The sequence below is a fragment of the Helianthus annuus genome, chromosome 14 (assembly GCF_002127325.2).
Source record: "Helianthus annuus cultivar XRQ/B chromosome 14, HanXRQr2.0-SUNRISE, whole genome shotgun sequence".
NCBI classification, from domain to species: Eukaryota; Viridiplantae; Streptophyta; class Magnoliopsida; order Asterales; family Asteraceae; genus Helianthus; species Helianthus annuus.
The window spans coordinates 71,722,929-71,749,428 of NC_035446.2; the positions used below are offsets into that span (position 1 = coordinate 71,722,929).

The 26,500-nt window shown below is 42.2% G+C and overlaps 1 protein-coding gene and 1 non-coding gene across 2 annotated transcripts; one reads left to right on the top strand and one right to left on the bottom strand.

Annotated features, from left to right (window-relative positions):
- Positions 1-11,119: 11,119 nt before the first annotated feature.
- Positions 11,120-12,942, bottom strand: LOC110885960. The gene is made up of 4 exons (XM_022133705.1): positions 12,835-12,942; positions 11,988-12,773; positions 11,588-11,912; positions 11,120-11,529 (listed from the first exon to the last, which is right to left on the bottom strand). The coding sequence occupies exons 1-4, from the start codon at positions 12,940-12,942 to the stop codon at positions 11,120-11,122; spliced, it is 1,629 nt and encodes a 542-aa protein (XP_021989397.1).
- Positions 12,943-23,610: 10,668 nt separating this feature from the next.
- LOC118486920 lies at positions 23,611-23,717 on the top strand. Its single transcript, XR_004880087.1, has one exon. It is a non-coding gene; the product is annotated as a small nucleolar RNA R71 (small nucleolar RNA).
- Positions 23,718-26,500: the final 2,783 nt, after the last annotated feature.

The window sequence follows — 26,500 nt, forward strand, 5'->3', positions numbered from 1 at the left end:
CACAGCAAGATCCAACCTCTGGAATCCTGAGCAGAATACTGAAGTCCTATGCCGGGAGCTGGATACTATTGATGAGACAAGAAATGCAGCACAGCTAAGAATGGCGGCATATCAACAAAGGATATCCAGAACATACAACAAGAATATAAGGATTAGAAGGTTCAAAGTTGGAGATTGGGTGTTAAGAAAAGCTTTTCAGAATACTACCAATCCTGTTGATGGGAAGCTGGCTCCGAAATGGGAAGGACCATATGAGATTGAATCAGAATCAGGAAAAGGTGCATACCGACTCAAGGATATGGAGGGGGATATGCTGCCGAGATCTTGGAATGCTATACACCTTAAGCTTTATTTCAAGTGAGTTTAGAATTTAATTTCTAACTCAGGAAGGTATGAATTCTATCTCCTTTAAATGTGTTTGGTTTAATTTATTCTTTGAAACCCAATACTGACTTAAGCATCGGAGGGGTGTTAGCCAAGCTAACACCCACCTTAGTTTTGAAATGTTTTGCAGTATATGCTTCGGGATATAGCTCCAGGATACACACTCAGGATGCTTCAGAAGATTAGAGGATTGGCCCCCTCTCTCACGTATAAGGGATCCTGATCCCTTCATAGGTTTAAAGGTATTCACCTTTCATCCGAATTGGGTTTAAACACCCCGCCTGGAGCGCAAGTTATTCGGGAATAGTTCAAGGTGGCGGGACCAGTCCATGTAAAAGTGGCTGACAATTTCGTTACTATTGGCTATATCCTGAATCCTAAAGGTATATGAGGATTGATCACCCTCTCTCACGAAAGGGTATTTTCATACTCTCTAAGGTTTAAAGGTTTTCACCTTTCTAAGTCTTGGAGTTTATACACTCCCGCCTGTAGCGCATGAGAATTTGGGATTATCCCCAGGATACTAAGGATTTATCTCCAGGATGATTTCGGTTTTTACCCCAGTAACACAAGAACTGTCTACGCAGTTGGACATAAATCTAAGCAATTTTTTCTAAGTGTTGGAAGATTTCGTGCACAGGGGACATTTCTCCTAAGGCGATTATGTAAGGTACAAAGAGTCAGGTTTGAACCAAGTATACAAAGACTGGGGAGATCTTGGTTCAAGGAATTACAAGAAGGGTTGAAGTTTGGTACTAGGGTTACACTCTATTCCTGGTATGATCTTTCTTTTGTGAATCTTACACAACTTGATCGAACTTTTGAAACCATGTCTGAAGTTTAAGTATCCTGACTAGGATATATCTTCAGGATATATTCTCAGAATATGTTCTCAGGATATGATACAGGATATTTGTTTGTAATATTTGGGGTACGGTACTCAAGTTTACTCAAGTTTAAAAATCAGAATGGAATTTGTTTATAAATGCTAAGTAAACCATCTTTTTCCTTTGAAAACTTTAAATTATTTGAGATCTTAAAAAGAATAAACTATTTTTGAAACTTTATCCGGATTATGGGGATTTTGAGAAGATCTATTTGCCAAAGTTCTTTACAAGATATTGCTGAAAATATGGATCGAGGTATTTAAATGATTGTACTAACTGATATCAAAACTAAACAGTATATAATGAAAGACTAAAGCATTGACAAAGGCAAGTAAGTCAAAGGCAGGTTATATTATTAACATGTCAAAAGTTGTGCTTTTGGTTTCACCTTAAACTAAGGCCCATCCACCAAAAGCACAATAGATTCCTAACTAGATTTACTTAACAGATTGGAGGTTTCGTCTCAAACCGAGACCCATCCGCCTTCAACTGTTATATTGTTCAAAATAAACGATACTAATTGATGACCAAGGGCTTCATCCTGAAGCCCAGGACCCATCCACCTTTGGCCATCATATTGTCGTGGTGCAGGAAATGTAAATTGTTCAAAAGCAGGAAAAGTAAATTGTTCAGACAATCACAACCATGAAATTTTAAAAAAGTGGGCTCCGGCCTCAGCACATATATCCATCATTGCCCACTTCGCTGCTTTTAAGGGGCAACACCCTCTTCAATCATCGCTTCGTCAGCATCCGCACCAGCATCGCCACCAGCATCAACGCCAGCATCATTCCCAGCATCCACGTTGGCATCAACCACATCCTCGGTCACTTTAGCAGACTCTCCAGCAAAAGGCTTCACGGGATGCTCCACAGGATTGCCACCAAGATCCCTCAGTTTTGCCTCCCAAGCCTCAATATTCCATGAGGGGCATTCGAATCCCAAGGCCTTGGCTTTGTAGGCCATTTTCAATCTAGCCTGGAGAAGGGAGACAACCACAGAGTTTTTGAGGCTTTCCCGGTATGTGACCATGTCATGCTCGTGTTGGACTTGGGCAGCATCAGATTTGGCTTGAGCCTCCTGAGTAATCTTCTTGATGGCGGCTTGGTGATCTTGGGTCATGGCCTTGTACTTGGCCTCGTAATGCTCAGACTTGGCAGTGGCAATTGCTGCTTGGTCCGCAATGGTGGTTTCAGCCTTCTTCAACTTAACCTCTAACATCTTGTTCAGTCCGCATGCATCCTCATAAGGAAACACTAGCCGCTCAAGGCCCTGTAATTAGGTACACAAAGGTTAGTATGTATATTCAAAATATGTGTTCGGCATATATGTGCAGGATATAAGTTGAAGATATCAACCTGGTTGAGAAAGCCAGTCATGAACTTCCTGGATTCTGAGAACCCATGATTCTCAAAGGGAAAGACATCTGAGGCAACAGGAGAGTCTGGTTCCTTTCTTTTGCGGGAACTAGAACCGCGTGGCTTTGAAGCAGTAGACGGCTTAGGGACAGCGACAGCCTTGGAACTGGTAGGCTTGGATGTGACTGCGGGTTTGGGGTTAACTTCTTGCTTGACTTGCACAGGGGCAGAGTAACTATCCAACTCGTCAAGTTGGAAACCCTCAAGATTGATGACTGGCACTACGAAGGGAAATTCTTAACTCTTGAATAGATATGAATTATAATTAATTTAATATATAAAGATGTGCTCACCAGACATTTCGGAACTTGATTTTTGACTTGAACTAGCGAAGGACAGGGAAAAGGTTCTCTCACTCTCTGGAAGCCGGTATATATCTTTGATCCTTTGCTCTGATTCTGCAGACGGAGGGGCTAGCTCTTTGAAGTTTGCTGCACAGGAAATAAAAATGTCAGATTTAGGATACAGTTTCAAGATAGCCTTGGGGATATTCCTAAAACCCTAAATCCTACCAGAGGTCAACCACTTCACCGGAAGGTCAAAACCCTTAGGGATGGAATCCCTTTTTACTTAAAAGAATTTCCGCTGCCATTTATCCTCATTCTTGGTGGCCTTGAGGATAAGGGGGTTCTTGGAAGTGGAGAAAAGAAGAAAGCGGCTGTTGCCGTGAGAACGGAGACGATATGCGACGGGAAGATCCTCAATACAAAGGTCAGGGGAATGACGAGACCTGATCTGATCCAAGGTGATGAGCACACGCCAAACCATAGGCATGGTTTGGGCATAGCTAAGGCCAGTGAGTTCAAAAAAGCGGGAGATAAACGCCGGAAAAGGATATCGGAGCCCTATGGAAAAAGGGTAGGCTAGAAAGCACACCCATTCGTTGGAAGAAGCATCCGATCGGACCTCTCGGTCGAATGGACGTATGATTGCCTCGGTCGGAAAAGCACCAGAGGCTCGAAGGGCGGCGATGTCGGCATTATCAAACGAGCAGACCTCTTTTTCAGGCTCTTTGAGAAGACGTTAGTCTTCAAAGGTAGGGACGGAATATGTTGTATGGGATCTTGTTCGGCTGGCCATGGGGATTTTAGCAAGGAAAAACAGAAAATAGAAAGAAGAGAGAAAGTACCTGGAATTTCTGGGTCGAGTGGATGAATATCAACGAGGAAGAGAGAAGATATAGCGGCTTCATAGATAGCCATTGAGTATTTATCGCGTGGGAAGTTGCACCTTGTCACTTCAAGGGTCCAGTCATATTTTTTGCCTCGGTCTGCGAGATAATGTTTTAAAATATATCCGTTGGGTTGGTATACGAACAGATATATTTTGGGGAAAATTGTTATGGGCCATTTTCTAAACGTATATCCTGTCTAGTATTCTGCTTTTGATTGTTTATTTGAGATCAGGATACCGGGTCAGGATATTGGTAACATCCTGAAACGATATCCTGGTAATAACTGATTTAACCACGTGCAGATTAAAGGGTATAAGTCTCCAACGTTCAAGTGGACTTCTTCTCCTTGAGACTCGGGCAAAGCAGTTGGGAGAAAGACGTTGAAGCCGGAAGATGTGGATTACAATGTTCACATGTGGAATATTCGACGGATCCCGGAATAATAGGATAGTTGGTTGCTTTCTTTTTACTATAAATGGATTGATCGGATCAGATTAAGTCACATACACTCTTCGCACACTTTGCTCTCTAGTCTCTAGCAATCATTACACACGAACACTTGTACTCAAATCTCATTGTAACATTTAGTTGATCCGTATCATATCCTGCACTGTATCCTGAAGTTGAAGCAATAAGAAGAACAAGGCGATTGTCAGCTCCCGAGGTTTTATGCCGGCGATCTAGATTGATCAAGGGCTTTCCTCGTACATCTCGTGTCAACCCCTTTACTTTTTGCTCATTGTTTGATCATAGATACAGCTCAATATCCTGAGCCGTATCCTGAATACTGTTTTTCTAAACAACTTAACCAACATATTTTCAACACATTTTTTAGCACACTACCTCACTTAACTAATTTGATCACTTAATTGCTTCGGTAATTTTTGACCAAAACAGGGAGGTTCAGCCTTAGAGGCTGGGGAGGTTCAGCCTTAGAGGCTGGGGTGAAATACATGTTACATTTTTTTCAGACATTTTATACATAGTATGATTAGCTTAAGGAGGGTTTACTACTTAGATCATGTGAGTGGTGGGTACAATACTTAAGGCCATTAATCTTCGTCGTAGGACCGAGGGACATGAGTGATAGATCTATTTGGGTGTAGCGAGCCCCATCCATGAGTCCGCAGAATGGGCCATGTGGTGACTATGTCTTACAGCCGAGGCCCGGTAACAAATTTGCTAGGTTTGGGTTTTCCTGCATCACTTTACACATGCTAGTGGCTATGCAACCCATTGGTAATCTCTTTTCCTTATTGCTACATACCAGGGACATACATACTTTCAGAAATACTTGATTTTTCTTATAAATTAAATATCATGTTTTATACAAATTCAAGGCATAGGATTATGCGGGCATGGAGTCAAAGTCAGGGTGGGCATTGACGGTTATACATACTTTACAAATACATGGTTTTACGAACATAATGCGTTGCAAATACAAAGTTTCTATATAACTTGACAAGAAAATGATTTTTTTTTAAATTCGTTTTCTCAATATATTTCACAAACCGGTTATTCAAAAGATTTATTTCAAATCTTTTACAAACAAACTATGAACTCGCTCAACTTTATGTTGACTTTTTCGCATGTTTTTTTCTCAGGTTGCATTTCAAAGTTAAGGCACGGTTGGAATAGGAGAGCCATTGGGGATTCGAGTACTTAGTGGGTGTTCATTTTCTAGAAGTCTTTGCTTAATTGCTTCCGCTGTGCAATGAAGATACCAGTCCAGTCACGCCAGCTCTGATAATTTCGGGGTGTGACATATTGGTATCAGAGCTATAGGTTACAGCGAATAAGGTTTTCGGTAGAAATACCTAGGCTCTAACCTCAATTTTCTCTGGGACTTAGACTATGGAGACTTTGAATACAAACAGAACGCCTAGTACTCGAATATGGTCTCCAACTGTTGCCAAAAAACAAACAGTCAAAATTTTGTTTTCAAACATACGCTATTGTGGTGTTTTATACACGGTACACAAGACAAATACATACAGTGCACAAAACCTTGAGAGCTTAGGAAACATGCATTTAAGACCTTCGGAAACTTATGTCTAAGTTCATTAAAGGTCGTCACGTAGGTACCACATTTATTAACTCGGACAAACGCCATTATTATGTTGTCGATGCTATTTTAATTAACCGAGCAGGTAACCTAAGCAAAACAAAGCACGGGCGTGCAAGGTGGCACGAAACTCAATCTACATGACGACAGAGGTTGAAGTACGTTACATACGACTTTCGAGGAAGCGGCGGTTTGGCACGCGGTCCTGCAAACGACACGAGTCATGCTAAGGAGAAGACGTATGTCTCCGCATTCCCCCTAACTCATTGACGACGAATACGATATGTTTGACATTCCATGGTAATGTCACCTAACAACCGGTCATCACACGAAACCCCAGGTAAAGTCCTTAAATTTCTTTTATAGAAATTCCGACTTTTGCATCTAGTGAGTAGATTTTCACATCTCTACTCCTCTTAATGGTCATCATATCACAGATATTTTTTTCATTATAGCGAATACTCATTTGCTTCGTTTCTTGAAAATTCATGTGTTACGCATGCATCGTTTGTTACGCATGTGGTTTCGTTTCGAATAAGCGTTTCATCAAAGTTCAAATATTATTTCGCTAAATCTAATTATCGATTTGTGATTCGAATGACCCGCATTATTGTAATTGTTGGCTCCTTTGTTATCAAGTCAACACGTTTTCTTGAAATTCCTTTTCTTTTCAAGTTACATACATGGTTTTTCGTTGTGATCATGCCGAAAGTTTTCTTGTCGATGCGTGTATTTATTGTCGGATTGCGTCGAAACCAAGTTCATTTGTTTGAACTTATTCATTACACATATTTGATTCAAAGCATCATATGATGTATTGGGAGCATCATATTCAAAATTCGTTTTAACAAGTGCTTCATTTGTTTCGAGTCGAAGTAAACTTGTTTGGCATTCGACTCCATTAAATTGTTTGTTGATTTCGACACCTTGTGGTGGTATTTTCACTTATTTAAAGCTTGCGCTAAACTCGTTTACATATCTCATGCACGAATTTAATTATTTATTTATTGAATTGCTTTAAATCCGCTTTGGTTTATCGCATTACAACAGTCTTAACACAATTGTGTGATAAGATAACGGTACACAAAATTCATTTCATATTCCGGTGTACCTCCTAACGGTCCTTTCAACATCGATCGAATGTTTTACGATATTCATTGCTTCCTCGTCTTCGATCAAAAACATTATTTCTTTGATATTCAAATTTCAATTGAAAATCCCATGATGTTGTTAAGAACAAACATTCATATTTACTCCATTGCGCTTTCATCTGACTTCAAACACGGTGAAATTGTTAGATCACCGCTATCATTGAATTATTTAAATCGATATGACACCTTGTGGTGTCGGTGTAAACTTGTAGCTTGGGCTAATCAAGATCGATCGTTTCATGCAAAACGCAGGTGATACTTGTTCGATCACCGCTATATTTGAATTGTATCATTCATTACGACACCTTGTGGCGTCGGTATAACTTGCAGCTTGTGTTGATCACGATCGAGCGTTTCGTGCAAACTAGTACATTTGAGATTGTTGATTCTAAGTTCATCCAGTGGATGTTATTGCTTCTAGAACTCATCTACTTATTGTGAACGTTCATATGGAATTCGATTGGTCGAAGTTCCTGTTCATTGTTGGATCCCTGTTAACTTAGTCACACTAGTGACTGTATCTATACGACTTGTTTCTTTTGACATCGATTTGCTGAAACACATTTACTGTAAACCATTGGGTTCTTATTGTTAAGCAATGTCATTAAATTCACATGATTTGAATAAGTCTTGTTTTGATTACGCAGTCATTCACCTTGTTATTAATCGGACTTACCTGCGAACAACACAATTTTGAGGAGATAACATAGTCTAAATTTCGAGGACGAAATTTCTGCAACAGGGGGAGAATGTGACAACCGGTGATTTACGGCTCTTAATTACGTGATTAACAGGTGATTAACGTGATAATAAATAGTGTTTACAACGCAAATTAACTTAATTAGGCTTTTGGAGTGCCTAGAAACGGCTAACCGGCTTTACAGGGCGTGAACGGTAGTTTACGGAAAAATCTGGTGAATATTACGCGACAACGAACTGATACCGTACAAAATACTGACAATGCCGACAAATACTAAATTTTTACGATATGTTTTAGCTTCATAATTAAATTTTAGTGACTACAGTCGAAACCGGATCGAAAAACGGATTAAAGACGGCAACGATACAATTTTTCGCGATTATTACCGTAATCGACGAACGGGCGTGCAAACAACGACTACCGACCGTATTTTATGTATTTTAATACGAAAATTTTATTTTTTGATAATAAACGGAGTTCAGGTTTTGACAACGGGTCTCGTAGAAATTACGGGCCACTTACACGCGAGATGGGCTTGTGGGCCCTGGGCCCAAGCCCAAAACCCACAAGCCTAAACCTGCACATAAATTAGATCTTTTCTACTAGATTTTCAGCTTGAAAATCTTATCAAATCCATAACAAATCTTACCAAAATCTTTCCCAAAACTTTCAAAAAAATCTACACAAGATTCATAAGATTTTACAAAGATCTCAACATCTCAAACTTTATAAATAAGGGGTATTCACCCAAACTCTTTCATACACAACAATTTTATATACTCACAAAGAAAACACAGACTTTAGTCTGTGTCTCCCTCTCTCCCTCTCGTTCCTGATCCAGCAACCGGTTAATCTCCGGCCGGTTGCCGGTTATCGTTCATAATAAGCCGATGAGCCTACACACCACCTTAAATCTTCAACTTCCTCTTCACTTTAAACCACTAATCGGCCCCTGATTTTCGACCGACCACCACCGTACGATGGTGACGTACGGCGACACGACAGAGAGAGAGAAATAGGAGGGAGGAACAGAGAGATAGAAAGGGGCGACGATAACCGGTGACGGTGAGCCGCGGTGGCGGTGGTGGTGCAATGCTCCGACAGGCTTCACGGTACCCCCCCCATCTGCTTATCTTCTACTATTATTTTAAAGATTTCCGATGTCTTGCTGTGTTGATGATGATGATGACAGAATAACGGCTGCCACCACCAGTTGGTGGTGGCGTGCAGCGGAGCGACCAGAAAGAGACCGAGAGAAAGAAAGAACCGGCGGTCGGAGGTTCGGACCGCCGGTCAGTTCATGTGTCCGGTGGTCGGTGTGATTATCCGACGGGTTTCAAACTCCGGTCAGATCCGAGGGTTCAGATTCACTTCGGGCGGCACAGTTTTCGTGACGGTGGTCGGGTTTCTTTTCTAGTGTCGGCGATAGTGGTGGTTATTATTTGCAGCGGGTTTTGTTTTGGAACGATTCGGGTCTCGTTCATGTTCAGTCAATCTCAGATTTGGATGCGGTTCACCGAGTCGACTCAGCTCGGTGCGAGTCGACTCAGCTCGGTGCGAGTCAACTCAACTCGGTGCGAGTCAACACAACGGGTACAGGTCAACCACAGGTTAGATGGTTCAAGTTTTGGTTCGGGTTCAGATTCTGTCGTACACGGCTCGGGTCAACTCGGATCAAACCCGGTTAACTCAGTTAACTCGGTTAACTCCGTTTACCCGGTTGACTCGGACAACTCAGCCGGGTCAACTCAGTCATACCCGAGTCAACTTTGGTCAACACAGTCAAGATGGGTCAACTCAGTTCGATGTTCGGGTCAAGTGGTTTCGGTCAGATTCAGTTTCGGTTCCGGTTGACTCGGTCAAGCGAGTCAACTCAGCGAGTCAACCCGGTTGACTCAGTCAACCCAGCCAAGTGGCTCGACGTTCCGACATGAAGATTTGGTAAAGATTAACGGCACATTTAATATTTACGTTATATATTTAGCTTTAATCTCACGTGACTAACGAGCTCTCGACCCGAACAAAAATCGACGAATTATTAGTTAAATTTCTTGGCTTATTTACTAATTTATTTATATAAATTGATGACACAAGAATATTGTTGAATTGTTAATTGAATTTTGATAAAATAACGACAACTTGTGTTGTCGGGGCGTCCCAAAAACAGAGGAAACTCTGCCCGTTTTTCGAGAAAACCCATAAAACAAAACGTGTTTTATTATCCAACAAACCATCGGTTTCAAATAAACTTTTTGAAAAACAAGACGCAGATACATAATTACTTTTTATGACACTTTACAACTTACGAAGGCGGCGATTCTAAAGTTATGTACAAGAACAAATAAAGTTACTTTAAACTTCGAAATTTGACTTATAAAAACCATATACTTAATTATATTGTTTCAAACGCCGATAATCCGATTTCGTTATACAAATACGTATAGTATGCGTATGTTTTTCAAATGCATATAATACGACTTCTTTTACTAAAATAAATACAGTATATATATTTATTTCAATTATCAAACAACATGATTCCGTGTTATAAAAACAATCATAGTTATATGATTATTTCAAATAACAAACCACGCGAGTTTTAGAAGAGCAATTTCATTCCAATCATCAGGGCAAATTACATAAGGATAGCAGGTAAACGAGCAACGAACTGCGCTGCCATCCCTTTTTGAATAGAAAACCCTAATCTACTAAAAACAAAGCCTCGCCCCCGAGGGGTCGAAAAGTTGCTATGGACCACACGCTGAACTCTAGACAAGAACCGAACTGCCTCCGGCGCCAAGGAGCCGAACGTGTCAAACGCCAGGGGGACAAAGGCATGTTGATTATCCTCACAAGCTTTCGCGTGCTTTTCCACCTTCTTTGACTCTGCTTTCAGTACCGCTTACCCCGCCACAAATCCATTTTCCCGGAACCCGGCTAGTGGGGATACACCTGTGAGATCGACACAAGCATGTTTCCCGCCCTCCCAACCAAAAACTAGCACGTCAGCTGGGCGTAGGGTGGATATCCCCTCCGACGGGTCTGTAAGAAAATTAACCGGTGCCTCTTTCTTCGCCGAGATCCCTGCTCGTCTGAGAATATCCATTAACGCGTCTCGCACAAAGTCATGGCGATACTTAAACCCCGGCAACTCTCTACAGTGTAACGCATGCTCCCCGTATTTATCTAGACATGCTTTACGGCAGACTGGGCAAGTTTCATCATTCGGGAACATGGGGATCATCAAACGGTACTTAAGGATTGACCGGTACTCCACCGCTGACATTCGTTGAACCAAACCATCAATAGGAATAACTGTTAAGAAATCCTGAGCGTGAGGCCTCTATAGGCATTCAATGACGGCTTTCTGGCAGGGTGACAAATGGAAATCTTCTCCCAAACTTTGTGCGATTCGACAACAAAGGGCATTCGCCAAAGTTTTCTGTGGCTTTTTGGGGGCGGTGTCCTTGTTAGAGAAACCGCCGAGATCAAAGTCAGGTAGAGATTCATGCAAGCGTTCCAAGGCGCTGGCATAATCCGGATCAGTGTTAGCAACCCTACTGTTACGTAAGATGTGGTCCTGCAACTCCCAAGATTGAGACCTGGAAGCCACAAAGGCATAGGCAGCCACATCCCGGGCCGAGAGAAGGCCCAACCCACCAAGCCTCATTGGCAAGGTTACGATTCGCCACTGTAGATCACCAAAAAAAGGACCCCCACATACGACAATGTCTTCTATTGCCTCCCGAAGACCTTTATCAAAACATGAAACAGCATTATCCACAAAGGGGGGGCTGGCAAGTTCGCAAACCAAATAGCAACTTTGCAACCCCCATACAAGATCTAAGTAAGAGGTGTTCGCTTTGAGGATCCCACAACAAGGGAAGGTGTCCCATAATGTCAACAGCACGAGTTGCCCTCTTAGACGCTAGACCACTAATAAAACTGGCATCACGGCTGACTGCCCCTCCTAGCAGTTTGACACCTTTCTCCGGCCTCCCAATCTCACTGGGGAAAAGCCCTGGCCGGACCTTCACCCCGTTGCATGTCGGCCAAAATACTTCAGTTTTTCTAATATTAAGTCGTAGCCCCAAGGCTGGACCCTCCGAACCGATGATGTCGAGAGCTTTAGCAACCTGAACAGCGTCCCCGATAATTGTCCCGTCATCCAAGTACCAAGCATGGAAGGGGAGTTTACAGTTTTCCTACACCTGAAGCACTAAGGGGTGTAAGGCTAGGGCAAAAAGCAAAGGTCCCAATGGATCCCCTTGCTGCACACCCGTGAATGCACCGATGCGGTCATTCCCCACGTATAGCCTAGCAGGCTGAGCATATAGAAATTGAACCCATGGGAATATGGAGGGGCAATGGCGATGGACCTCGCGAAGCAAAACTGAACAGTCAACTAAGTTGAAAGCGTTGGAAAAATCAACCGTAAGCATGGCCAGCGAACCATCCGAATGAAAAGAATTAAGAAACCTGTTAGCGCTGTGCAGCACCGCCTCCGCCCCATTGGGGACCCCCACCCCAAATTGATAGTCCCCCAAGTACTTAACAGCTTCTTTCCCAACTTTCTTCATTGCTACTTTGGAGACTAATCTTCTCCAAATTGCCCCCACAGCAATGGGGCGAATCCCATTATCAGGCTTCAACAAAGGGGTTAGGGGCGCCGAAGCAACAAAATCCGCGAGCACCTTAGGACATAACCCCTCTAGCCAAAGGTTTACCACTTCAGTGATGGCAGTAAGCAGTCCTGAGGCCGTGGCCAACCCCTCGCCGCTAAGAGCGTCCAACAGGTGTTGGGCCCGTAGGCCATCTCGCCCACAAGATGTCCCTTTCGGGAAAGATTTCACACACCTGTGCACGCAGTCTTCATCCACGGATAACGCAGGTTGTGAAAGAGGAGTTCCGGGGCGGTGCGAAGGGATGTTTGTCGATAAGGGCTTGCATGGTAGATTCCCCCCGGGGAGCAACCCCACTGGAACACAACACTTTAACTGCAGCAGTGAAGTGACCATCACTCACTTTCCTGAGACATTGCTTGATGTTAGGGCTAACCTCCTCAGCTATCTCCCGTTGTGCCTCCCCCCCACGCACGACCCCTTCTCCAGTATCGGAAAGGAGGGAATTGACCAAAACCTCAAAACCAGAGCCCTCCTTCCACATAGCTAACGCCCGCAAAATACTATCACATTGCAAGGATTTTCGATTACCCGACCTTCGCTCTTGCCTGGAAGACGGCTTAACCACCTTAAGGGTACAACGGAGTAAGAGCAAGAGTTTGACCCAACTTTCGACAGTCCCAGGGGAAGCTACTACTTTATGGATGGCCCCTGTCAAAGCTTGTGCAAATGCCAAACGATAGCTTGGGGGGATGCTCTTAACAGTTCGAACCGGAAGGGAGAAAACACGCGAGTTTGTTTTATGAAAATAAATATAGTTTTTATATTTACTTCAAATATTGTACAACACGCAATCTCTTATAAAAATAAATATAGTCTTATATTTATTTCAAACTTCAAACAACTCGACGATCCTTTATAAAATAAATATAATTTTTTTATATATTTATTTCAAACGCCGAAACGGCATATACGTGTATTGTGTCAAATATATACAAGACACAATATATATAATACAAGTTTATTATATATTACTTTCATACGAATATTCCTATATACACAAACGATTTCTCGTGACGACAAGCGACCTTAACAATATATTTATATGTTTTGATATAAATATTTATTTACTTCTAATATCTCGAGAATCAAGTCTTTTCAAGACTTGTTAGTTATTATCGATGATAAACGACACTTATCAAATATGACCTAATCGTTTCCATTTACATCACAACTTAACCGTCGAATCGTTCGGTCAACGATTCGGTAGAGCTCGGTGACACGTAGTTTAGTTACTGCGCTTATTTAGAAACTTATAAGACATTCCGTGTTAGGAATATTGTAGAATGCATGCTAGCGAATCAAGTCTTGGAAACGACATCACGAAGTCGTATTTAGCTAGCTTTGCACAGGAATATTCAGGTGAGTTCATAACCCCCACTTTTTACTGTTTTACATTTTTATAAATGTTTTCGGGGGTGGAAAGACATGCACGTTTTGCAAGAACATACAAAGTTTTGAACAAACAAAAACTCGTATTTCTAAATCATATTACGAATGGATTTCGAGGAACTCAAATGGATTATACTAAATATACCAGTTTTTACAAAACAAATGCGTATTATCGAAATGTGAATGATTTTCATGACTAGGGGTGGATCGTCTGGTGGTAATATATAGAGTGTGGGGAGTTGGCCTTAGAGGCTGGGGAGGTTCAGCCTTAGAGGCTGGGGAGGTTCAGCCTTAGAGGCTGGGGAGGTTCAGTCTTAGAGGCTGGGGAGGTTCAGCCTTAGAGGCTGGGGTAAAATACATGTTACATTTTTTTCAGACATTTTATACATGGTATGGTTAGCTTAAGGAGGGTTTACTACTTAGATCATGTGAGTGGTGGGTACAACACTTAAGGCCATTAATCCTTGTCGTAGGACCGATAGACATGAGTGATAGATCTATTTGGGTGTAGCGAGCCCCATCCATGAGTCCGCAGAATGGGCCATGTGGTGACTATGTCTTACAGCCGAGGCCCGGTAACAAATTTGCTAGGTTTGAGTTTTCCTGCATCACTTCACACATGCCAGTGGCTTTGCAACCCATTGGTGATCTCTTTTCCTTATTGCTACATACCAGGGACATACATACTTTTAGAAATACTTGATTTTGTTTTACAAATTAAATATCATGTTTTATACAAATTCAAGGCAGAGGATGATGCGGGCATGGAGTCAAAGTCAGGGTGGGCATTGATGTTTATACATACTTTACAAATACAAGAGTTTACAAATACATGGTTTTACAAACATAATGCGTTGCAAATACAAAGTTTCTATATAACTTGACAAGAAAATGATTTTTTTTAAATTCGTTTTCTCGGTATATTCCACAAACCGGTTATTCAAAAGATTTATTTCAAATCTTTTACAAACAAACTACGAACTCGCTCAACTTTATGTTGACTTTTTCGCATGTTTCTTTCTCAGGTTGCATTTCAAAGTTAAGGCACGGTTGGAATAGGAGAGCCATCGGGGATTCGAGTACTTAGTGGGCGTTCATTTTCTAGAAGTCTTTGCTTAATTGCTTCCGCTGTGTAATGAAGATACCAGTCCAGTCACGCCAGCTCTGATAATTTCGGGGTGTGACAAAGACTACAGACATGACGATCAAGAAGTACATTCGAGCTCTACCCGACTGTGTTGCTGATTTCGTCCACGCCACAAAGCCAGCAACGATTGAAGAAACTTACTTGCTTGCCGCTGAAATCAACGACAAGCGGGTAAAAGCTGGTTTTTGGGATAAGCCTTCAAAGTCTCTGCATCAAGCTACCACCGCACCAACCGCTGACACCGCCGCCGCCGCTCCTCAATCATCAAAGTCCTCAAGCCGCAGGAAGAAGAACAACAATAGCAGCTCCAGCAACAAGAACTGTGTTGTCACCACCACTGCTGCTCCACTACAAGCCGTACCGGCTCAGCAGTAGTCCCACCACCGTTCTGCACCAGTTACTTATGCACCACCAGCAAAGCGTGCATACATAGGCCCCCATCCGGCTTGCCCAACATGTTCTTATCATCATCCGGTGGGTCTTGCCTGTCGTTTCTGTGCCCACTGCAATATGTACGGCCACTTTACTGTCAACTGCCGTACTAGTCCCCGCAACACCGCAGCTCCTGCCACTGCTCATCAACTGCCGTACTAGTCCCCGCAACACCGCAGCTCCTGCCGCTGCTCATCAAGCTCTGCTCCCAGCCCCACAAGGCCAACACGCGGCTCAGGCACCCGCGATCACCGCCCGAGTCTGCTTCACATGTGGCGATCCCAACCACTTTGCGAACATGTGCCCGAACAGGGTTGTGAAACAAGAGCCCCAGCTGCAGCAACCTCACCAACAGCAGCAGCAGCAACAGCAAGCAGCGCGCGCCAGGACCTTCAACATCAATGCGCGCCAAGCCCAGGCTGACAAAAACGTGGTCAATGGTACGTTCCTTGTGAATGGTATTTATGTATCGTGTTTGTTTGATACTGGAGCCGATAATTGCTTTGTGTCGTTTGAATTCGAGAAGCTCCTTAGTCGTAAGCGCCCCCATCTCCCCTCAACGTTCGATGTAGAAGTCACCACCAGAAGAACTGTCGCTGTTAATTCTGGTCTCCGTGATTGTACTCTTGAGCTCAACAATCACATCTTCCCAATTGACCTTATTCCAATGCAACTTGGAAGTTTTAACATCATAGTAGGCATTGACTTTCTTCGGGAAAACCATGCTTAAGTTGTGTGCTTCGATAAGATGATTCGATTCTCGCTCGCGAATGGTGATTTATTATGCGTTTATGGTGAAACTGCTTCGAAAGGGCTCAAACTCATGTCATGTGTCCAAGCTAGCAAGTATCTCCGCAAGGAATACAGAGCTTTCTTGGCTAACATTGTAGTAACGGAGAAGGAAAAGAAAAGGAAGACTGAAGTAAAAGACGTTCATGTGGTCCGTGAATTTCCTCAGGTATTCCCTGATGATCTTCCTGGACTACCGCCAAGTAGTGATATCGACTTCCGTATCGACCTCATTCCTGGAGCCAACCCTGTTACCAAAGCTCCTTATCGACTCGCACCGTCCGAAATGCGTGAACTCTCGAACCAACTCCAGGAATTACTTGAGAAAGGCTTCATTCGCCCGAGCACCTCTCCTTGGGGCGCGCCGGTCCTTTTCGTTAAAAAGAAGGATGGGTCGTTCAGGATGTGCATCGACTATCGGGAATTGAATAAGCTAACCATCAAGAACCGTTATCCCCTGCCCCGCATTGACGATTTGTTTGATCAGCTACAAGGTGCTACATGTTTCTCGAAGATCGATCTACGCTCAGGCTATCACCAGCTACGCATTCAGGAGGAAGATATACCCAAAACCGGTTTTCGCACTCGTTACGGCCACTATGAGTTCGTTGTTATGCCCTTTGGTTTAACCAATGCACCCGTGGTTTTCATGGATCTGATGAATCGCGTGTGTAAGCCATTTCTAGACCGTTTCGTCATCGTGTTCATCGACGATGTCTCTATCTATTCCAAATCGAAAGCCGAACACGCGCAACATTTACATTTGGTTCTCGAACTACTCCAAGGGAATCAACTCTATGCCAAGTTCTCCAAGTGTGAATTCTGGCTAGAGGAAGTTCAGTTTCTGGGTCACATTATCAATAGTCAAGGTATCCATGTCGACCCCGCGAATATTGAAGCAGTCAAGAGTTGGATTACGCCAAAGAACCCGTCTGAGGCCCATTCTTTTCTCGGACTAGCGGGCTATTATCGACGATTTATCAAAGGATTCTCAAAGATCGTTGTGCCGCTTACCGCTCTTACGCATAAAGATAAGCCTTTTGTTTGGGGAACTGTAACACCCCGAAAATATAAAACTTTATATTAGAATTATAAAGTTTAAATAAATGAGAGTTTATCAATTTGAAATTTGTAACTTAGTTAACTAACAAGTCTAAAATTTAACTTACATTGTGGTTAAAACAACAAAAGTTATGTTGGATAAGTAGAGGGACTAATAATGTCAAAACTTGAATTTTATTTACTAAATTAGTAAAACAAATCAAACCCCTCATTTGAGAGAGGCCTGATCGACCAAGAACACCCCAGGGCGACACCCACACTTTTCAAACCCTAGTTCACAAGAAAAACTGTAAATTGAAGGCCTAAATCAAGCAATAATCGAAATCTGAACATGGAATCGTGATCACCTCGTCAAGGGGATCATAAGGTATGTTGAATTAGGTCATTTTAATTCGATTCAAAGTTCTTGTATGTGATCAAAATCGAATGTAGAGCTTGATTATGTGTAGTAAACATGAAATTGGAAGTAATGTAATGTTTAGGGACAAACCCTAGACGATTTCTTGTCAAATTCTTGCATGATAACTGTATAGATCAAAATCACCATAGTGGGTGATTAGTATGTTAGTAGAACTTGATGAACACTAGGATTAAAACTCTTGTTCTAGTGTAAACTGAAATTATGAGGAAAACTCTATGTTGTTGATGTTAACATATAGACATGTAGTCAAATTGAATTAATTTGGGTGATAAACTCGAGTCATGAACTTGGTTTAGATCATGTAAAAATCTGACCCGTTAGGTGTTTGATAAAATGCCTAAAAGAGGGTTAAAATGTTAAAAGTTGGGCAAAACGCAGATTTGAATATGTTAAGAAATAATGCGTTAAAGCTTATGAAAGAGTTCTAATTTTTGTTATAAATTGAACTCTCTAGGCAAGGAATCCGGGACGTCAAGTGGACACGCCGGAAGTGATACCCGCGGAAAAAGTGTGCTTTAAAGGTACGTGGCTTAAGTCCCGTTAAATTATGTGTTAATGTTTAGTTTTGTTGTGAGAATGATGTTGTAGTGTAATGAATACGTTTGATGCGTCGTTAAAGCGGCGAAGCACACTCGACCATCAAACGGGTCAAAGTAAAAACTTGGAACTTAGTTTGGCTAGTCAATGAAGTGATGGTTTTCACTAAATAGCCAAACGGGTCAAAATGATGCTTTTAAAAAGAATCACGAGAGTAGAGACTTGAAAGTCTCATACTACGTTAAATAATGGATTGTACTATACTAATGGTTTGGTTATATAAATCTAAGTCCAAGAACCCGGGAACTTGGATCGAATAATAGAAGTTGAATAAAAAGAGGTTGCTTGTGATGCGTGTCAGTGTGTATATATTTTTAATGTATATTTAAGCCCTTTTTACACCTTTAGTCAAGTTTTAAATTTATAAAACACGATATTCACTAACACTAAACACACATATGGGCAAGTGCACCCATCGTGGACGTAGTATAGTGTTGGTAAGATACCGAGGTCGTCCAAGGACACAAGAGCTTTTAATACCGGTTTATCCTCAACGTCTAATCAAATCAAAAAGTGAGAAAAATGTTTTTAAACTAAGAAAATAAAAACTAACTAAATGCTGAAAAATAAAAATAAAAACAGATAGACAAGGCCCCTCTTTTGAAGGCGACGTTACCCTCAACCCAGTAGTTTGAGTCAGCAAGGATACAATCCTAAAGGGTCGGAATATTGGAAGATAATGAATTAAGTTATTAATGCAAATTATGGTAGGCCCCGCTTTTGGCGGTGACGTTACCCTCGGCTAAGTAGTCTGAGTCAGCAGGGATACAGTCCTAAATAGCCGGGTTATAGTATTAATAGTAGTTAACTCATGAGGGGGTCAAAGAGTTTGGATCCCAGCCATCCAATACCCATGGGCATTGAAGGAGATCCTACTAAATTTGACCCAGGTCCCAAGCAGGACCTCTAAACGCTGAACAAGGGCAAGACCCTTACCAAACCGTTCCCTTAACCCCCGACCAGGTAGCCAACATACCTCCATATAGACCGTGGAGATATGAATGGTGAAAATCTTTTATTTTATATAGACAGTAAAATAATGCCAAGACACCACGGGCAAACGATAAGGAAAGATCACCTTCAACATAAGCAACTAGTTATTAAAGTCATTAATACAAAACCAAATAAAAAGTGCAAAAGATTAAAAATAAAAAGTATTATACTAAACACTTGTCTTCACCAAGTGATGTAAGAGACTTAGGCAAACATGGCCTTGATTGTCAAGAACTCTTACGATCAATCTTGGATCCCGAGACGACTCACACACTCTACGATGGACAATGGATGATGGTGGTGGATGATGGTGTTATGGTGGTGGTGGGTGGTGGATGGAGTGTGAGAGAGGAGGTGTGCCAAGGGATGAGATGGAATGAAACCAAGCACCCCTATTTATAGGCTGAACAGAAGGCTGGGCACGGCCCCGTGTCCGCTGGACGCGCCCCCGTACCCGTCTGACAGTCTCTCTCCTCATTAATTGTAATTCGTAATTACAATTAATGCGCCTGCTGTACTTTCACCACGCCCCCGTGCTCACTGTACACGGCCCCGTGGTAGGCAATGGAAGCTTCTACTAGTTTGTCTTTTATGCTGCTTCTTGGGCACGGCCCCGTGCTGGCTGAGCACGGGGCGTGTTCAGGCTTCTGTTTTCTCTTCTTTGCTGAGGATGCCGTTGAGGGTCCGGGCAGTCTACTTTTATTCCTTTTCTTGTATTTATGCTAGAATTAGTTGTCTTTTTGCTTCTTTTGTGAATTTGAGCTCATTTCATCCTGAAAATACAAAAGGAAGACAAAAACACTCTTTTTCCAACATTAGTACTTAAAAAGGGTTAGTTTTATGCCTTAATTGATGTGATTTATATGTTGCATTTTACACACATCAAATACCCCCACACTTGAACTTTTGCTTGTCCTCAAGCAAAACTCTTTAAATGTGGCTTACACTCCCAAATGGAATAGGTAGAAGAGAATGTTTTTTGGTTTGTCATAGAGTGTCGGGAATCCAAAGATCTTTTTAGGTTTTATTTTTATTTATTCACAATCCTATTCGTTATGATTTATTGAGAACGTCTCATAGGATAAATTACTTATTTGGGCATAACATGCCTTTTTAAAATTTTATTTATATACAAGTTCACATACCTCACGGAATAAATCACTCAACACTCGGCCGTAGGTGTATTTTTAGTGAATCACTCGAGAGCGGCATGGAACTCACGCCTTCCATAGGCTTGCCAAGCAATCAATCCTCCTCCTTTTTAACTTTATACCTTTGTAAATATCAAGAGGACTTTTTGGGTGAAGGGTTAGGCTTGGGTAAAGGTGGGTGGTTGGGTTAGTGGTTAGTAAAAGGGCGAAAAGCGTAAAAAGCGTCCGTTTTCGAAAAAAAAAATTTCTTTTTAGTGACTTTTTATTTTGAAGTATTTCTCCAAACAAGCTTTTGTTTGTATAGCTTTGTTTGTTTCTAACTTCATCACATATATATATATATATATATATTTTAGTCACATAAAAGAACGAGCTTGCGAAAAACCGAGCTTTGTTACTAAAATAAGGGGTGAAAAATAAAAAGGTTTTTGGTGGGTAAAAGGGGTTTTTTTTTAGGGTAATGAAATGAAAGGTTTAGGCTCAAAGGGGTTAACTAGGGGGATTTTGGGTAGGTGGTAAAAAAAATTGAAAAATAATGGTGTAGAAAGAAAAATGGTTAGTCCTAATGCCTCCATCATTTACTTACTTGGGTTTAAGTTGGTAAGGACCGGGAATGAATTGTCGTGGCAAGTTCTAGAGTTGTAAGAACCAAGCGGCTATTCACACAAGAAACGAAAAATGAGCATTTAGTCTAAAGATGTAAATTTGTATGCTCAATAAAGGCTCAAAACTCACTTTTGTGGGAATGGGTTTTTAATGTGATCAAGTATATATAATTAAATTTTAACTAGACTTGTTATGCCGTTTCGTAATTTTCTTATGTTGGTTCTTGTTATCACGACGCTTTCGGTTGTAAATTTCATAAAAATATAACCTTATTAAACTTGTGATTCCCAACTTAAACTTTAGACAAGTAAAAATGAAAAGGATTTTTGAAAAAAATTTGGGGTGTTTAGCGGTTCCAATAGAGTTTTGTGTAAGGCTTGTTGTTAGGACTTGCAAAATTTCAAAGTGTTAGCTTCCCCCCACACTTAAATTACACATTGTCCTCAATGTGTCCCAAAAATAAATTTTTAGGTTGATTGGGTGTGTGGTGTAGTGTTAAAAAGCAAAGATTTATGTTACTGGCAGTCTGGACACGGCCCCGTGGTGACCGGGCACGGCCCCGTGGTCAGGTGCCAGTAACAGAAATTAAAGAAATGAGACAGAAGCCTGGACACGGGGGCGTGTCTGGTGAACACGGCCCGTGTCCAGTTACCTGAACTGGGCGTTTTTCTGCATGTGGCTCAGCACGGGGCCGTGTTGGTTGGGCACGGCCCGTGTTGAGCCTCCTGTGATGTAGATTTGTGTCGGGTTGCTCTGTTCTTTGTGCATGGGGCCATTTTTCTCGTTCCCTTTTTCATCCATTACCACTATAAGTGTGTTTTATTCCTGCAAATTAAAACTAAAAGATTAAACTAAACTAAGGATAGTTCCGCGGAATGCCTCCGTGGTGCGCCACGTTTATAAGGGTCCTTGGCTAGACCCAATGCGAGGTTATATGTTTTCTGAGTGGGATGCTTGGCGTCCCATGTTACACCGTCGGAGAGCAGCATCCAAGCTCGAATCAATAACCTTCATGTAGTTGACCGGGTCGTCGTCCTCTATTCTTTTCCCGACTCCGAATTTTACTTCATCATCCCCATATCTCAAAGTGAGTGTTCCGTCATTCATATCTACCACCGCTTGGGCAGTGGCAAGAAAGGGTCTTCCTAGTATGAGGGGAACCTCGGTGTCTTCTTCCATATCTAGTATGACAAAGTCGACTGGATAGACGAATCTGCTTACCTTTACCAAAACGTTTTCGATGACACCCTGTGGAAATTTGACAGAGCGATCAGCGAGTTGTATGCTCATTTTTGTCGGACTCGTGGTTCCCAAGCTGAGTCTTTTAAACATAGATGAGGGCATGAAGTTAATGCTAGCCCCAAGGTCGGCTAGAGCATTACGAACGGGGGATTCCCCTATTGAACAGGGAATCGTGAAGCTTCCGGGATCGATTTTCTTTTGGGGAAGTTTATTGAGTACGAGTGCAGAGCATTCTTCGCCTAAATTGACTAATTACAAATTTTCAATTTTCTTTTTATGCGTAAGGAAGTCCCTCATGAATTTAGAGTATTTGGGCATTTGGGTTAGGACCTCGATAAAAGGAATATTGACATGCAATTGTTTTAACAGACTTTCGAACTTTGCGAATTGCTCATTGGTCTTTTGACGAATTAACCTATCGGGGTATGGAACTCGAGGAGCCTTGGTAGGCTCTGGTGACGGAGGGGAGTCCTTCTCCTGCAGAGGTGTGGGTACTGTTTCTTCTGTTGGCGGTGGCGCTTCTGCAGGTCCCACGGTGCGGTTTCGTAGCGTGATGAGGTGAACTTGCGCTTTTGGGTTTGTTTCGGTATTGCTAGGTAATGCGCCTTGCGGTCTCTCGGCAAAATTTTGAGCTATTTGATTTAATTGTTTTTCTATGTTTTGAATGCTAGCTTGTTGATTTCTAAAATTTGATTCTAATTGTAGAAATCTTTCCGAGTTTTTCTTTTCAGTGTCGAAGATGAGGCGAGATATAGTATCTTCGAGCCTTTCTCGTCCACTTTGTTGTTGAGTGAAATTTTGTGACTCGTTTCTTGGTTGTTGAAAGTTTGTTCATTGGGTTTGTTGGTTACTACTATTGCCGGGTTCCCTCCAACCAAGGTTTGGGTGGTTTCGCCATCCTTGGTTGTAAGTTCCCGTTGGGGGACCCGACGGCCTAGGTCTATTATCAATGTAGTTTCCCATTTCTTGTTGATCGTCCGTTTCTTTCATACAACTCCAATTTTCATGTGACCCACCACACCCTTCACAAGCCATAACCGAGACTGTTTTTGTCATTTCCAACTTTTTATCTTTGAAGAAAGGGCCTCGATTTGGGCTTGTAAAGAAGTGCTTTCATCGACCTTATGGGCGCCCGGGGCAATAGATTTATTCCCCCGGGGGGTGTGCCATTGAAAATTGGTTTGAGCAATTTCCTCAATTTGATTATATATTTCGTGTGGGCGTCGATTACCTAAAAGTCCCCCGGAGCTAGAATCAAGTGTCTGCCTTGTGTGTGGCAACAATCCATTATAGAAAGTGGATACTTGTTGCCATATCGCAAGGCCGTGATGCGGACACTTGCGTAATAACTCCTTGAACCTTTCCCAAGTTTCATATAAGGATTCCCCGTCCTCTTGTGAATATGTATTAATTTCAGTCATTAATTTAGCAGTTTTAGCGGGAGGGAAATACTTATATAGAAATTTTTGGGCTAGTTCATCCCAGGTGTTTACCGATCCAGCTGTGAGGGCGTTGAGCCAAGCTTTCGCTCGGTCTTTCAGTGAGAAAGGAAACATACGGAGGCGGATGGCGTCATTTGATGCTCTGTTGATCCGAAAGGTATCACATATTTCTAAGAAATTGGTGATATGTAGATGGGGATCCTCGTCCGCAAGCCCGTGGAAGGTTGCGGAGTTTTGGAGCATTTGTATCAAATGCGGCCGAAGTTCGAAGTTATTAGCTTCGACATTCGGAGCATTGATAGCGGCGCCTAGGTTACCTACGGTAGGTCGTAGATAATCCATGAGGGTACGTTGGTCCGCCATTGGAGGTGGATCACCCGAAACCTTCTCTTGATTTTTAGCTTTTAATCTTTTTCTGAGAAAGCGTTCGGGTTCTTCTAGAGGTTCCTTTATGTCCTTATTAGAACTGGAGCTCATACACTATGTAAGATTGGCGTCGGGTTCCAAGTCCTGCAATAAAAACAGAAAAGAATGCTGGTCAGAAGGTTCACCACGGCCCCGTGTTCAGCGAAAACGGCCCGTGGTCGGAGTTTCAGTTAATATTTTCCAGACCCCAGTTACTGGAAGTTGGACACGGCCCCGTGTTGCACCGACACGGCCCCGTAGTCAGCCTTCTGTAACTTGGAAAATTAAAAACTGCCAGTAACGACGTTGGGCACGGCCCGTGTCCGACCAGGCACGGCCCGTGCTGAGCTCTGCAGAAGCTGAAAAACTAAGAAAAATCCTAAAAATAAAAAAGAAAAATAAAAATATGATTAGGCCGTTGATTCCTAACTTTCTTAAAATCCTTGTGTCCCCGGCAACGGCGCCAAAAACTTGATGCGTGTCAGTGTGTATATATTTTTAATGTATATTTAAGCCCTTTTTACACCTTTAGCCAAGTTTTAAATTTATAAAACACGATATTCACTAAAACTAAACACGCATATGGGCAAGTGCACCCATCGTGGACGTAGTATAGTGTTGGTAAGATACCGAGGTCGTCCAAGGACACAAGAGCTTTTAATACCGGTTTATTCTCAACGTCTAATCAAATCAAAAAGTGAGAAAAATGTTTTTAAACTAAGAAAATAAAAACTAACTAAATGCTGAAAAATAAAATAAAAATAAAAACAGATAGACAAGATGAATCACTTGGATCCGACTCGTGTATTAGTATAACCTTTGATTATTTTCGCACTTTTGCACTTGTTTAAGAGATTATCTTAGTTATTGTAGTAGGCCCCTCTTTTGAAGGCGACGTTACCCTCAACCCAGTAGTTTGAGTCAGCAAGGATACAATCCTAAAGGGTCGGAATATTGGAAGATAATGAATTAAGTTATTAATGCAAATTATGGTAGGCCCCGCTTTTGGCGGTGACGTTACCCTCGGCTAAGTAGTCTGAGTCAGCAGTGATACAGTCCTAAATAGCCGGGTTATAGTATTAATAGTAGTTAACTCATGAGGGGGTCAAAGAGTTTGGATCCCCGCCATCCAATACCCATGGGCATTGAAGGAGATCCTACTAAATTTGACCCAGGTCCCAAGCAGGACCTCTAAACGCTGAACAAGGGCAAGACCCTTACCAAACCGTTCCCTTAACCCCCGACCAGGTAGCCAACATACCTCCATATAGACCGTGGAGATATGAATGGTGAAAATCTTTTATTTTATATAGACAGTAAAATAATGCCAAGACACCACGGGCAAACGATAAGGAAAGATCACCTTCAACATAAGCAACTAGTTATTAAAGTCATTAATACAAAACCAAATAAAAAGTGCAAAAGATTAAAAATAAAAAATATTATACTAAACACTTGTCTTCACCAAGTGATGTAAGAGACTTAGGCAAACATGGCCTTGATTGTCAAGAACTCTTACGATCAATCTTGGATCCCGAGACGACTCACACACTCTACGATGGACAATGGATGATGGTGGTGGATGATGGTGTTATGGTGGTGGTGGGTGGTGGATGGAGTGTGAGGGAGATGGTGTGCCAAGGGATGAGATGGAATGAAACCAAGCACCCCTATTTATAGGCTGAACAGAAGGCTGGGCACGGCCCCGTGTCCGCTGGACACGCCCCCGTGCCCGTCTGACAGTCTCTCTCCTCATTAATTGTAATTCGCAATTACAATTAATGCGCCTGCTGTACTTACACCACGCCCCCGTGCTCACTGGACACGGCCCCGTGGTGGGCAATGGAAGCTTCTACCAGTTTGTCACACCCCCAAAAATCCACCCGCGGAATACCACCGCTTGGGAGCGTGACTGACCAGGATCAAGCCATCAATCATATCAAATATAAAAGTAATTAACGTAAGTCTCCATGACATGATTGATGTTTCAAAACCAAATACTGTTTTAAGTAGCGGAAGCAATGTAAAGTAAACCCAAATAAAGTTATAAGTTCAATAATGTTCATGATCCATCTGCCCACAACGACCTGCTCCTTCCTTGTGCAAGCTCCATAAAGTACCTAAGGTCCTGCAAGGCATGCAGCAAATATTCAACAAACTAGTTGAGCGAGTTCACAGAAAGTAAGTTCATAACATGCATAAGTATAGCTAGTGGGGGCTTCCCATACTAGTGTGTACTAAAGGTGGGGGCTTCCCATGTTCATCCTGGTCAATGAGGGCTTCTCATTAACGGTACTTACTAGACTAACATCCGACCATGTGTTCTTCTTTACCGAGAACAGGAATACGTACAGGGTCACGTA